At 40.3% G+C, this 15,331-nt stretch overlaps 1 protein-coding gene across 8 annotated transcripts in view; it reads right to left on the minus strand.

The window, feature by feature from the left end:
• Positions 1 to 15,331, minus strand: part of LOC122872100 (histone deacetylase 4-like) — a 63,626-nt gene that overhangs the window by 26,309 nt on the left and 21,986 nt on the right. For 7 of the 8 annotated variants that reach the window (XM_044187829.1, XM_044187827.1, XM_044187826.1 and 4 more), the window contains 4 exons: positions 10,632 to 10,939; positions 6,791 to 6,941; positions 4,213 to 4,336; positions 1,782 to 1,900 (listed from right to left, as the gene is read on the minus strand). In XM_044187829.1, coding sequence (XP_044043764.1) covers positions 1,782 to 1,900; positions 4,213 to 4,336; positions 6,791 to 6,941; positions 10,632 to 10,939 — 702 coding nt within the window. Of the gene's footprint in view, positions 1 to 1,781; positions 1,901 to 4,212; positions 4,337 to 6,790; positions 6,942 to 10,631; positions 10,940 to 14,300; positions 14,948 to 15,331 lie in introns of those variants that run through there. The other variant, XM_044187830.1, reaches the window with a different exon arrangement.

Raw genomic sequence — 15,331 nt, forward strand, 5'->3', positions numbered from 1 at the left:
CCTCCCTTTTTGCTCCTCTACTTCTCCTTACTTCCTCTCTTCTTCTTCAACTGTGGTCTATCTGCTGTTGTAGCCAGTAGCCCGAAGGCTCAGAGTCAATAGGGCTGGAGCGCTGGCTGGAGCCGCCTGCCACCATGCTAAGTGAATAATTGCACTGTAAGACGACCGCTGCTTCATGGCTACACCACCACACACACACAACTCACACTTTATACACACACACACACAAAGCTATACACATACACACACCTGACAAAAACACACTGCAAACAGCTGGTTTTACAGAAAATGTTTTTCCAGTGGTGCATTCTGCAGCATTTTAGCAGCTCTAATGACTTTTAAGAAGATTTGTCACACATTTAAAAGAAAAAAAGCTGCTCTATGCAGAATTACAGTTACTACTTGAAGCAGCAGTGTTCAAGTATACTCTGTTAATAAACTTTATTTATACATTATACTTAACAGATAAAGGACAATAACATAACAGTAAAAGTGAAAGCAAAACTAAATAAAATCCAATTTAAAATCAATTCTTAAGGCCACAGGTTGAAATGTGCTACAATTTCAAGACGTTGAAATTACCCTGCCTGTTGTGTTTTGTGCAAGCTGAAGGTGGTCAGTTAATTTCTTGGAAAGTACAGCAAATAATTGAAAGAAATGTTCTCAAACTCAAAACCCATCCAAAGATTTATGGCCTCATATTGGACCAGAAATTGATTGAAATGTGTCAGCTGTGTTTTTCAGTAGCTGAAAGAGATCAGTTGATTTCTTAGAAAGTACAACAAATAATGAGTTAAATGGATGGGCACAAACACATAAATAAAGGTTTGTGTGTCATGAAAAAACTATGAAAGATTTCCTTTTTGCAGTATAAACCCAATAGAAGCAGATCAATGCTTACATGTTTTGTATTTGTTTTAGGCAAAAAGGTTTTATTTTAGGTCCAAAAAATGATTGGACGTCCGAGTTTTGACATCTCTAAGGTTTACTGTGTGTGTACTATCAGCATAACAGTGAAAAGAAATATTGCACTTGCTTGACCCAGAGGTATCATGCAGATTGAAAACAATAAAGGGCCAAGAATGGAGCCCTGGGGAACCCCAAAAGTAATTGTTGCACTGCTAGAGGAGATGTTCTCGACTGACATAGCCCTCAAATATGATCTGTCAGAGTTAGTTAATATGCAGTTACCAAACAAATTAAAGGCAGTAGAAAGGTCCAGGAACACAACATCAGAGTTCTGCTGAATGTCACTGACAATCTCAAACAACCTCAAATCTGAAAGGACCCAAGCTAAATGTATACTACCCTCTCTAAAGTCCTGATTAAAAAGAGCAATTTTAATATAAATCTGTAATTATTAACACAGTCAGTGTCAAGATGAAGTTTCTTAAGACAATGCTGAACAACAGCTGATTTAAAACAACCCCTGAGGATAAGGAACTATTAAAAACTAATAAAACATCAGGTGCTAAAATGGTAAAAAACCTCTCTCACTCTATTGAACTCTTGAACCACCTACGCTTATACTCTCTCTAACGCTCTCATGTGGGGGATGCTGGGAGACCCTGACAGCCTAATGTGGATGTGATTAATGGTGCAGCACTCTGATGCTATCTAAATTATGCTAGACGTGAGTCTGCATAGCAGCTACTGGATGTTACAATTGCACAAGTGTGTATGTGTGTAATCCTCTCTAAACATGAGTCTGCATAGAAGCAAACAGACAGCTCTGCACTGCCAAAACTAAGTGTGGAAGCATGTGTGTGTGTGTGATGTACCAGTCTTTCGCAGTGGGAAGTCATCCCGGGGGTTGTAGACACCGAGCACAGGGTGGTTGTACGTGGACACACCAGTCTGTGGAGGTGAGCTCTGGTCCAGAGAGCTGTGCTGGGTTTTGCTATAGAACAACAACACAAACACACACACAGTGTTAAAGGTGCCACCAAGATCACAAAATCACGTGAAACAAGGCCAAACATTCAGAACTCAGTGGACATGTGACTGAATTAGTAATCCGAGCAAAGTAACTAACTTCATGGCTGTCAAAGATCTGTATGATTAATGCATCACACAAATCCCTTGGCAGGTCCTGCAGACATGTGCTGCCATCTGTTCAGTGCCTACAGAATAAGGTGGTGTTTGTAGACAAAGTTAAGCCAAGTTGGGTTCGGACCAAATGCATGTTCCTGACAAGCGAATGTACACGCTCATTTCTTCCAAAACTGATGGGGGCTGATGAGTCCAGCGAGTGGAGAAAATTTACATTAGGGAGAGAACAGCATAGAAAAGTAGAGACAGGCAGATATAGAAAGAGAAAGTTTGTATCGCTTTGAGCTGTTGAAAGTCAACGCTTGTGGGTGTTTCATTGGGTCACACATCAAGATTATGTAACAATATTTATTTGGTTATGTATTTGTATTTTATGATTTTAGTGCTTTTATTGTGCCAAAATGAAATTTATAATCATGGAGAACATAAATTGGACATTTTGTCTGGTGCTCAACTACAATGTTGAAATATTTTAGGGTTGTGTCAGGTGATGTTACAAAACCAGCAGTAGTGGAAAGTAACTCAGTACTCAAGTACAGCACTTTGTACTGTACTGTACAGTTCTGAGGTACTTGTACTTTACTTGACTATTTCAATTTTATGCTGCTTTATACTTGTCCTTGACTACATTTCAGAGGGAAATTATTGTATTTTTACTCCACCGACTAAACACTGACTGACACTTCTAAAACATAATGCATCGGTCATTGAAAAAAAACTCCCTCTTTTCAAGTAATTTCAGTCTAGAATTGTGCCCTTGAAGTTTTATTTTCTGATAAAAAGAAAATAAAACTGACGGTGTTGCAAGATTACTTCAACCTGTTTTCAATGCCAATCAACTTGTTTTAAGAATTTCCTAAAATAAACATTTTCAAATTCTAGTGCTGCAACTTGCATTATTCTTTCTTGATACACTCATTTTTAGAACATTTTTTTAACAAGTTGATTTAAATTAAAACACTGCACTTGAAACTAAGGTTTTACGACTCAATTGCGTCCAAAAATGGCTTTCAAATATTGAAGTTCTGACTACACTTTGTAAAGTCGTTAAAATCACATCCACCACGACCACCTACAACAAAAATGCTGCTCACATATTAATGCATCAATGATAATAATAATGTAATATACATAACACCATGAAAGAGTCCATTCAGCATGATGAGCTCTACTTTTGTTACTTTATTACATTTTGCTAATAATACTTCTGTACTAATTTTGAATGCACCTAACTTGTATTGGAAGTTTTTTTGCATTGTTGTGTTACTACTTTTACTGAAGTAAAGGATCTGATTACTTCCTCCACCACTGCAAACCAGGAAAACCAATAATCTCTCTGAGTAGACAAGCTGTATAAATACTGAAAGAGATGGAGTACTTAATTCAGGAAACTTCCATATAACAATCATTCAAAAACTGCAAAAGTAGGTAATGATATTGACTGGGAGAGTCTGACAACAGATGTACACAAATTTTACTGGTGTGTCTATATTAAATTCTTTGGTTTGCATAACTACGTTTCCATTCATCCATGTGGTCACTCACAGACATGAAATCATGTGACAGGCGACTACCAGAGCGAGCAAAGAGGAAACAGCAAGTGTACACACCTTGAAAGGGCTTCAGAGATGCTACAATAAACATTCAAGGCCGAGCCTTGAGAGCCCCTATCATCATGTTCCAATATCCTGCTCTCACGTGTGTGTGAGTGTGCATGTGCATTCCTTTTATAACCCTGCTCGATCTATCTCTCAGTCAGGCTCATACAGTGTGGCAGGTGAGGAAGAGGGGAAGCCCGGTGATTAAGACACAATTCAATTCAAAATGTATCTGCTGTCAGAGAGAGAATTGCCATCCAAACTTGCCATCCAAACTTATAAAGATCTGCAGGCAGTTTCTGCTATATTCTACTGCTTACAATCATTACAAAGAATTGGAATATAAATATATTCAAATTGTTTTCCGGCCCGCAAACTGACAGGATTGATAGTGATTTATCAATGTGAGACAGGTGATGATGTCAAAACATGCCATGAAGTCTTTCCTTTACTGTATAATGCAAACCACTAGCTGAGTTAGTCGAGTTAAATCAAAATGCATCTATACGCCTTCTACTTTTCTATTCAGTCTCTAGTTATTCAAGCAATAACTGTTCCTCACCGGTACCAGTAGGGAGCGTCATTGGGGAGGCCCCCTTGGTTGAGGCTCCGCTGGGCCAGGGCCTTCTTCTTGTTTAGGACAAACTCCTGGAGCCGCATCTTCACCTCAGTACTGGCCACGGCACCTAAGGAATAAAGATGTAGAAGGAATTGAGATAGAAAACTCTTACAAAAGAATCTTAGGAAATGAAAATCCTCATATGACAAAATTGTAACAGATTAAAAGATTATATTCTCTAAACCAGAATTGGCCACAACAAATGACTGTCAAGACCTTGTAGAGGGTCTGTGATGGTCTGTGAAAAAGAGGCCAAGTTATCATGGGCAGTTGGCACATGCTTTCTTGTAGACTGCAGCCATGATTCAAATCTCTTTTAACTCACCATCCAGTTTTCCCACCTGAGGGGAACTATATATAAGTTTGAAAAAAAACATCTTCTTCCACTTTGTCTGACAGTATTTCATATACTGTACATTCTGTATGTGCCTTGTTCCATGCTCTTCATTGACGCTATATGATGTTTACAGCGTGAAAGTGAAATATTCAAACTCCCATGTTTTTCAGGGCCACAGCATCATTTTATGCACATTCCCCCCAAAAGGAAACGTTGGCTTCCAAAAAGGTTTTGGTTTCCAGACAGAATGTGTTTGTAATGACTGACCCACCAGAGGTTTTTAATGACTTGACAGAAATGTGGACATCATTTAACTTCACTGGCACTTTTTCCTTTATTACATAGCGGACAGTACAGAGCTGAGAGGAAATGAATGGAGAGAGATAGGGGATGACTTGTAGCAAAGGTCCCTGTCCGGACTCGAACTGGGAACATTTCCAATTATATGTTGAGTGTCTTAAACCCACCCGGTTACCCCAGTGTGCAATAATTTTACCATAATCTCACAGTTTGAGACCACTAATTATAGAAATCTGAAGAGAGATGACTCAAAAATAAGAGATACTGTCCATTTAATGTTGATTTGTTAAATTAAAAGTATTCTTGTGTCTCCCAAGCCACATACGTACAGTACAACATCAGGTGATGCCCCTATCTAGAGCTTAACCGGTTAGTTGATTAGTCGATTAATCGATTACTGGCAGAAAATCAATCTGCAACTCTTTTGATAATAGTTAAGTAATTTATCAATCAAATACACCAGAGTGGTTTCAGCTGTTCCAGAGTGAAAAATGTGTACTTTTCTTTGTTTAAATATAATGTAATATAATGTAAATTATTTGGGTTCTGAACTGTTGTTTGGACAAAACAAGCAATTGAGATTGGCATTTTTCACTACGTTCTGACATTTTAGAGACCAAATTATTAATAATCAACAGAGAAAATCATCAGCAGATTAACTAACAATGAAAATAATCATTAGCTGCAGCCCTACTATAGCCATCTAAGAGTAACATTTATGGACATAGCCCTGGAGCCTGATCATCACAACCAGAGGAGTGGGATTTTGAAACGAGAATACAGGAAAAAGAAATGAAAACGATGCAAAATGCAGGTACAGGTGAGAGCAAACACACTGAGCAATGCCTCTCTCACACACACGCTCGAATCACACGGATGCAACCTCGATCTGTAACCGCTCTCCATATAGTGTGTAAACTGCTCTCAAGGACTCCTGTCCACTCACTTTCAATGAACTGTTGAGAGACATCCAGCAGGCAGTGGTAATAACTTGGCTTAGCCCATGCCAAGGCCACCAGCTAATACAGCTCATTTACCACTGCAAATACACAGGTTCTCCAAGTAAAATGGAAATACACAGACATGCAAACACACACACACACACACACACACACTCGCATGCACAGAAACACATAAACACACTCCGTGAATACTGATCTCAAAGGTCCTTTCAACCTTGGAGCATTTTGAACGAAGAGTTCTTGCTAGAGTTCAGACCCCCGGCAGATGCAACCAAACAGGCTGATGTTCTCAAAACGGGAAACAAAATTTTCTATCATCTGCAGTGGTGTGGGGGTCCCAAAAACGTTTACAGTTTCAGGTTTAAAATGTGATGTTTAATTTTAGGTAATTTACAAGTGACTGGATTTTTGTGTTTTGACAAAATCGTCATTTGCTGTGACTACAACACTGCCTAAAACATTTAAATGAAGTGAGTACAAACAATAAGAGTGAAACTAGATGCTATTTACAAGCTACTAACATGGAATTGTGGCTGTTTGTTATTCTGATTGACTTCCCAATATCTTTTCTTAATGAAGAGGTGTGTCACCTTTTACAGTAATTTCTTCAACAACCGCTATTCTCTTATTTTCTTTCCTCCAATATGTGAATACATGTTGCACGGAGGGTGAGAGAAAACAAAAAACCTTACAATCTGAATCAGGTGTCAGATTGAGTTGCATTTTCAAGATATTGTTTAAATTTCAAGTACAAATGTGGTTTTGTGTGATTTTTGTACAAAATATAAAATATGTTAGACTATCAGATATGTGCAAACAAACAGGTATGAGCTGTTCCAAAGGATGGCTGGTGGACAACTTGAATTGGCTAGCAGTGCTTCTCAATTTCCCATCATGTTTCAGTACTGTATCTGCGACTTACTCTCTTGTCCCCTCTCCTTGTTCTTCAGCAGCTGCAGTTTCTGCTCCCTTTGCTGTTTCTCCAGCTCCTGCTCCAGACGGTGGTTCTCCATCTTCCTCTGGTGCTCCAGCAGCTCCTGCTGGTGCTTCAACGCCAGAAGCTCTTGTTGCTGCTGTAGGAAGAAACATCAGAATCATGTCAGTAAAAACTTCATCATCCTAAGCCTGTTGCGTCATATTTTAGAGACTGTGTGGAGGATAATTGCTTGATAAATGCTTAAAATTGCATGAGTAGAAAACATGGTTTATTAGCACACAAAGCAATATATTTAAACTTTAACACTTCTTAAGCTCGCTTAGCTGCAAGATAAGATACAGTCACTTAATATTTTCAGTTAATCAATTCATTACTTTCTCGTCTTTAAACATCTATTTACATTCCATTCCTGGTCTGCTTAAGTTGCCATCTGAAATAATTAAGTTGACAGCTGTTTGAAGCAATAAAATAAAACCTTTGCAGTTCTATAAAAACCTCAGGCCACAAGCTTAAGCCTTTAAATAAATATAAACAATTTAACTAGGGATGAGGCTTTAGCAAGACGCATAATCCAATCTGCTCACTTCCTCGTCACTCCAGAAAAGAGAGAGAAGAGCATCTGTTAAATGCTTTAAATGTAAAAATCTGTCCTCCTCTCCTCAGGCCTTTACACTGAAGGAACAAGCCCAACTGTGGCTTCACGGGTTTGTCCTGTAACCAAAAGGTCAAAAATAAAAGCCCAAATGTGCTCACAAACACCTCTTCGTCCCACTGAAGTGTCCTTGAATGAGACCCAGAACTCACAGTGAGTCACTGTGGATAAAAGCATCAATTAAATGCTACAAATGCACACTGAAGCCTGCTTTCACCTTCTTCTGAGCCTTAATGCATTTCTTCGACCTAAGGCTCCAAATCAAGAGTCCCAATTACTCTTTAATGTCTCTGTAATATACAATAAATAGGCAAGCTGTCTGTGCTTGCAATCAGCTCCATAATGACCTCTCTCTGATGTGCCAAGGAATCGACACTCTGCACTCCTCTTCCCCCTATCATCACACACCCAATGGCAATATTTGATCAGTTTACTGTAACTGCATGTAATCAACTTCTGTTGGTGTTTTTAAACACTGTAAATAGACGCTCAGTAGCTGGGACATGTGCTTGTGTTTACCGTGAGGGCAAATCAAATGTTTGAGACAAGTCTGTGAATAAATTAGCGGCCAAAGGTGAGAGGAAGGTGAGGTGGGGCTCGGGAGAAAAGCACATCGGCTCTCTGGCCTGCTTCCAGCCCGGAGCCGCGATCAGTTGTTTGCCTTTCAATCAACATCGGGGACCGGGGATTGAGTGGGTGGGATGGCTCAAAGTAACCTCCCCACCCACATACACACACAAACACACACACCCAAAACCCCTGTGGCTCAATAAACCAGAGATGTACACATCGAGTTTCCCTTTTGACTAATACTGTAAAGAGCTTCAGGATAGCTCTCACTTTATAAGAGTTCCCTCTTGTCAACATGCAAGAAATGTGTGTGTTTGCAGACATTTGAGTGTGTGTATATGCAAGTGTGTGCATGCAGTTGTGTGTGTTGCTGCCCCTAATGTGGAAGTAAACTGGGCATGTGTGTTTGCTGACATTTGAGAGGATGTGTATGTTTTAATGCCTGTACGCCTGTGTGTGTGTGTGTGTGTGTGTGTGTGTGTGTGTGTGTGTGTGTGTGTGTGTGTACACAGGGGCTGTGAATGGGGCTGATTGAGGCCAGGCCTCCCTGCTCAGGAGTGTGCGTCACTGGCCTCCACCTGAGTGGTCCTGCAGCCCCACCACAGGCCAGACAACCCTTCAGACAGCATCGCTCATCCCTCAACATCACAAAACGAGCCAACAGAGGGGACTCAACTGTTCATTACAGATGGTCTGTAATGATATCATCAAGTTTGGCTGTCTAACAATGATGATGATATCAAACTCAATTATATGTGAATGAATGTTTTTTTTTTTAATAAACAGAGAAAAAGGAAAAGAAGGAAGGAAAAAGAGAGTGTAGAAGAAAAGAAGGAAGAAAAGAAGGACGTTAAAAACATTCAGGAAATAAGAGAGGAGCGGACAAAAAAGAGAAACTAAAGAGACAGAAAGGATGGGTGAGTGGAAAGAAGAGTGTGGAAAAAAGGAGGACAAGAGGACAGGAGGGAAGGAAGAGAGGAAAGAACCAAGAAAGCATGGAAGAAACAACAGAAGGAAGAGAAGAAACACAAGATGACAGTAAGAAAGACAATAAGGATGACAGAAAGAAATGAAGGAAGAAGAGATAGAAGAGAAGAAAGAAGACAGGAACAGAGGAAAGAAGGAAGGGAGGAGAGAAGGATGACAATGGCAGTAAGGAAGGAAGAGAGGAAAGAAAAACAAGAAGGGGGAAGAGAAGAAAGACGATAGGAAGAGAGGAGAGAAGCAAAAAGAGGAGGAGAGGAAGGAAGGGAGAAGAAGAGAGGAAAAACAGAAAGACAAGAAGGAAGAAAGAGAGGAAAGAAGGAAGACAGTAAGTAAGAAAGAAAGTGAGGAAGGAACAAAGACCTCCAGTATGAATCAAGCTGCACATGAGGAATTTAAATCATTACATTCAAACTAATGTAATCCTGCACATTGCAATCTAATTTCCTGCCCCCACAATCCATTTTTAGACATTTTATTCAAAGTCCTGAAAAAAGAAGTAGTTCAGCTGTATCTGCGTGTATTACAATTCACTTTACAGCAGTAATATTCTAAAAAGGAACAAACACTAGAATCATTTTATATGACATTTCAGCCCCACAGGAGCTCTCTGGTGCTCTCAGGGGCCCTGATGTATTAAAGCTTCAGAGTGTGGGCGTGCTGATCTAGATTCACTTTGTATTTCCAGGTCACTACGATACGGCGTGTGATCCCAGCTTGATCTGTTATATGTCATGTACTGCTCGATGTGTAAAGCAATTCTGGCTCAAAGTACCATTTTGTTTCTGTTCTGAAAAACAAAAACTGTCCATTGAAAGAGTCAAACATTTGCTCTTCATATTAAAACGTACTCCTTCTGAACATACAGTATATATTATTAGATGCTGATATTTAAAGTAAGGCTACAACAGGACTGGTGCATACAGGTCTAGTTATGTATCACACCACCAGTGCTACAAAAGTCACACATTTTCTGAATCTAAGCACATCCTTATATTGCTGTTATCCATTGCTGAAGCTGAAGCAAATGAAGCCAAAGTGCCTCCTTCTTTACTCAGAGCAAAGAGATTTAAAGCTGACAGAGCTGCTCTCTGTTGGTGAGTTTAGTCTGTTAATGAAGAATCCTGTGGCAGACTAAATGAAGAGCTGCTCTGCTTTGGTTGGTACAGTTTTAAATAGGTTTGGGCTACAAGCCTGCTAGTTTGAGTTTGGATTGTTGCCTTGGAGGAGCTAAATAAAAACTTGCTCTTGTTCTTTTGCGCAGGTTTAATCATATTTGTTTATGTACATTGTTGGCTGCTGTTGGTCTACAGCTTTAACGATGAGGCTGGTATGCTGTATATCTACAGGAATAATTTGAGTTGTAAGTGAATTCCATGAAAAAAAATACTCAAGTTTGAAGAACATATACATATATATATTTATTAGTTGATTATTTTTTGTATTAAATTAAAATGCACAATTTTTGGCTCCAAATTGTAGTGGAGGAGAAGAATAAAGTAGCATAAAATGGAAATACTCAAGAACAAGTATCTCAACATTATACTTAAATGCACTTAAATACATACCACCACTGTTCTTATCAACAAGCCTAACCCATAAGAAATGTAAATGATATACCTTAATGTGCTCCTGGAGCTGGGCCTCGTGCTGCCGGGACAGCTGCTCGTGCTGCCGCTGGAACTCAGCGATGAGGATCTGCCGCTGGATCTGCTGCTTCTGCTTCAGGGTCAGCAGCTCTTGCTGCAGCTGCTGCTCGCGCACAGAGGGCGTTCCTCCCAGAGAACCCGGGCCGGACGACTGCTGACCGGGCGGGGAGAGCGAGGACACCTGCTGCTGCTGCTGTTGCTGCTGGTGATGGTCCACGCGCAGGTCCATAGGGATGGCGGCTGGAGGGAGACGCAGGGGCAGCGCCGAGTTGATGTCCACTGTAGAGACAAAGAGAAGTTAGAACAGAGTTGCAACCATACAGGACATGTTGTGGACTCTGTCTGTGTTCTTTTTACACTGTTAGTTTAAATGGTTTGGTCCAAGAAGGTGGCCATGCCCACCAAACTACAGTATGTGTGTTGATTCTTGGTTTGACAGACGTCACACTGAAGAAAACTGATCTCATTTCAACAGTCTTTCTAAATACTCAAGGACAGATAATAGACAGACAACCATAACACAGTAACATTGTCATGTTACCTCTACACCTGCACATTGTGATTGAATATGGTCCTGTATGTTCTTAGATGTTATTATATGCTGTTGTAAGCTACATGCTACAAAGAAAAATGCAGAGATGAGACAGGACCAAAACATACTGTGAAGCTAAAAATGACTGTAAGATGTTCCTGTGTGTCCCATTGATCCATTGTTAGTTAATACAACTGCAAGGAGAGACATTGTGCAGCTGAATGGGATTATACCAAAGCTCTTCAAAATGTTGTTTAATGTGTCTGCCTGCTCACAGATGCAGAATTCAGCATTATAAGAAGATACCTGTTGGCACCAAACTGAAGCAATATCTGGCATCAGTATCAGCATCAATTCTGAAGCATCAAAGGGTTGCGAAATAGATTCAAGCTTTGCGATTTTAATTAATGCGTTTTTAAATTTTCACCAGTTTTTCTGCAATTTTTGTAAAGGAAATACATAGCTGCATATATTTAGAAACACTATGGTGTGTGCATATAACATAAATTACATACTTTTATTTTAAAATATGCTTTCAATTGATGTACAATATAGGGGCAAAAAAATTCAAGCTGCTATCAAAACAGTGATATCAGAGTGATAAATCAAATTAGCAGAGTTTCCCCTGATAATAAAACATCTTTAGCCGTGTGCAACATGATTGATGCATGTAAGTGAGAAGCACTGATTGTTATTTGACCAGCGATCCCAAACAAAAGGTCTAAACCTTAAATGTCTGTCAAAAGTAATCAATCTGTACTGGACGATGGTGACCATCTTCCATTTTTGAAATCATACCAGTTAAAGGAGTGTTTTTTAATAGATAACCGTGACCTCTGACCTCCTTGTGAAAGAGTTCTTATGGGAATCAATAAAGCTTCACATCACTTTAAAAAAAAGCCTGTAGCAATGAAAAAGTGACATTGATGCCTTTTTTTCCTAATCTCTTAAGTATATGCAAAAAAGTTGCTGCACACAAACAACCTATGACAGATGCTGCAGTTACACATGAAGCCCGGCGACATCTGACAAAGATTGCATTGACCCGGCGAGGTGCAGACCTTGAGCCTGGCCAGCCACCCACAAATCACTGCACAGGAAGCGTTCCAATCACGCGGCTTCCTCCCCATTAAAACTGAATAAAGGAGTCGATTGGCTGATTATTTACCTACATGTTTACTGAGCGCGCGGTGAGAGCCAGAGATACTTGCCTGGAACTTTGTTAATAAAGAGGCAAACACGCCATCACTGGCATACTTAATAGCAGGGTTACAGAGCCACACACATGTCCAAACAAACGCACAGATAAACTCATAGAGCCACTTACACGGCGAGCATTAGACAGTGTGACAAGTCTGAAGCACGTAGGCCTAAAACCTGGAGAGATTTCTCATGTTTATTTTTAGGATGTCACACTCGCACTCTATCGAAGTGTGAAAATACCTTTAAGAAGGCTTCAGTGATTACACTTAACTTGTCAAATAGCCACTCAGGCTAATTTGAGGGATGTCTGACAAAAAACAGACACATCTCTTGCTAGAAGAATCTTTATTAAAAAAATGTTGATATCTTTTCATTTCCACTCCAAAGTTTTCTGCATGGGCCCCAACACAGACGCACTCTCTTCAGATCCGATCTGATCTTTTTTTGAGACGTGCCAAGTTTGAAAAATAAAGCCGTAAACCATCCATAGAAGATCCTTGCAGACATAAGCTTGGAAAGAGCCTTTTTCTTCTTCGGAACATCATCTAGCGCAGATGAACTGTAATTGTGCATCCAAACAGCTTCACTTGCCAATAAAGCCATATGGCGCCTTTAAAAACTCCACTACCTCTTTTGTGTTTTTGTGCAGCAGGTGAGACGTACCCCCGCGGCTATTGTCATCCATGCCATAGGAGAACAACATGCAACGGGTCCTTGAGGACTACCGTCTTGTGGGGGATGACATCAATATATGAGTCAGTGGCCGGCACAGTCTAATATATAATCTGCTTACAATGAGTCCAAAGTGACATTTCCCCGTCATAAGATGCCTTTTTAATTCCCTTTAACCTCAGTGTCCCTTTTTTTGCTCTTCCACATTTAATTTCCTTCCGTGAAAAGGAGCTACAAGCTTTATGCCATTTGTGAATCTGACTAACAAGGTACCCAATATTTAATTAAATGCAGCGACGCCCTCAGTTTTGGCTGTTCTCTGGCCCTTGCTCATGTTAGAAGCGACAACGGTTACAGTTTGGCAGCTGATGAGACGAGAAGGGAAGGAGGGAGGGGGCTTGTTAGTAAAGACTAACTCCTACAATCGTGACTCATTCTATAGAGAAAGTTTGCATTTGCATCAAAAAACGAACAGGGAGTTTTGAAAACAAGATGTTGGATCTAAAAATAATCAAAATTATAGAAATTCTTCTTCTTATTTACAGTAACATTTTGGTTTTTGAAGTTGCTTTTCTCGCTAATTTCACATTTTTGAGACTCAAAAAAGTGCTTCTTGCAGTTATGTCACAATTGTACCTGGATCTGTATGAGTCACTTTACAGTTTGAGATCCTGAGTCAATGTCTTCCTGACAATAAAGGAGCCTTGGCTGAAGGCTGAAAGTAGCAGGGACTCCATATTAAGTCTTCAGGGTCAGTTTCAAACTGACGTCAAAGGTAAACATGCACTGTGACTGGTGACGTCTGGGTGGAAAAAGGCCCAATTTTTTCTTATCTAATATTAGTTTTAGCAAGTATAGGAGCAAGCCAATTATTTTTTGTCATATATATTAGAAAAGGAAAGAAAGACAGGACAGGAGAGATGTAATTATGACTGTAAACTGCACTTGTCAAAGCGCTGCGGCTCCAATCTTGGCTAATGCAAATCCATAACTAATACACACAAACGCATGCACACACACTCTCCCCGTACAAAATGTTCTTCTACAGATATTGAGTCCCTCACACAACAAAAACAGCCTCGCATGCTTATTGATGGTGACGCACACAAATGCACGAACACACCTCATATGGCATCTCTGCCACACCAACAGCGCTAATTGCTCATCACACAAAAGAGGGAGATACAGAAAGAGAGATAGAGAGATGGGAATCGTTGCTGTCGTTAAACGTACCCATCAGTGCTCTCCTCCTCCTAGTCTTTTCAGCAGCCACCTCTCTCTGTTCTCTCCTCCTTATCACTGCACCTCCTCCTCCTCTCTTCCTCCTTCAGTCTATTACAGGGAATGACAGCACGCTCCCTTTCCTGTTCATCTGACTTCTCTTCTTGCTCTCCACCACTGTCACTTTTTGCTCTTCGTTCATCCCCTCTCCTGTTTAACCTGATCGGCGTCTCTCTCTCTCCTCTCTCTCTCCTCCCCTCGTCCTTTGCTTGCCCAGTGGTGACATCACAGGGCAGTCTCAGGCATGCAGCCTGTTTATTCTGCAGCCCTCTGCTTTTCCAGGAACCAACGTCACACACACACACACACACACACACACAGAGCACTCACTCTCACACACTCTGTCTCTCTCTCTCTCCTTTCCCTCTCTGCTATTTTCCCCGCTCGACCTTCTTTCCTTGCTTCTAAGGCCAAGGAAAACCCTCCACGCCGGTTGTAGTGCATCAAATATCTCTGCCTCCTTCTCCCACTCACTTGCAGGCGTCCCATTTGGCTGCTTGTCCCCCCGCCCCTTAACTTATAATAACCATTTCTCTCTTTCTCTTTCGTGTGGTTTTAATACTGTGCACTCATATTCCTGGCCTGAAATTTGCCCGCATTTCCCAAACAAATTAAACCACAAAATGGTTTCAGGTGAAGCCGAGTAAGGACTTTCCCCGCAGGGAGGCTCCCTAAGATTTTTAAATACTGGAGAATCATAATAAAATTAGGGATTGGTATTCCAATGTTGTACAGATGTCTTATTTTGACATTTTGTTGCTTGTCACAAACATTCTGTTTAATTGTATATGTGTGTGCATGTATCTGCACATTTGGATAGAGCTGCTGATTTGGTGAACTCATTTTGTGTGTTTCTTATTATCATTTATTTGACTTTGTATTTTGCCAAATCATGTTTTATTTATTAGTTTAGCATTTGTTTCCTTTTCCTGACCTCTGCTGTCACATGTTTTATTTCTGTTATCTGCTTTCATGCTGTTGTA

Source organism: Siniperca chuatsi, linkage group LG24, assembly GCF_020085105.1.
Source record: "Siniperca chuatsi isolate FFG_IHB_CAS linkage group LG24, ASM2008510v1, whole genome shotgun sequence".
Taxonomy (NCBI): Eukaryota; Metazoa; Chordata; class Actinopteri; order Centrarchiformes; family Sinipercidae; genus Siniperca; species Siniperca chuatsi.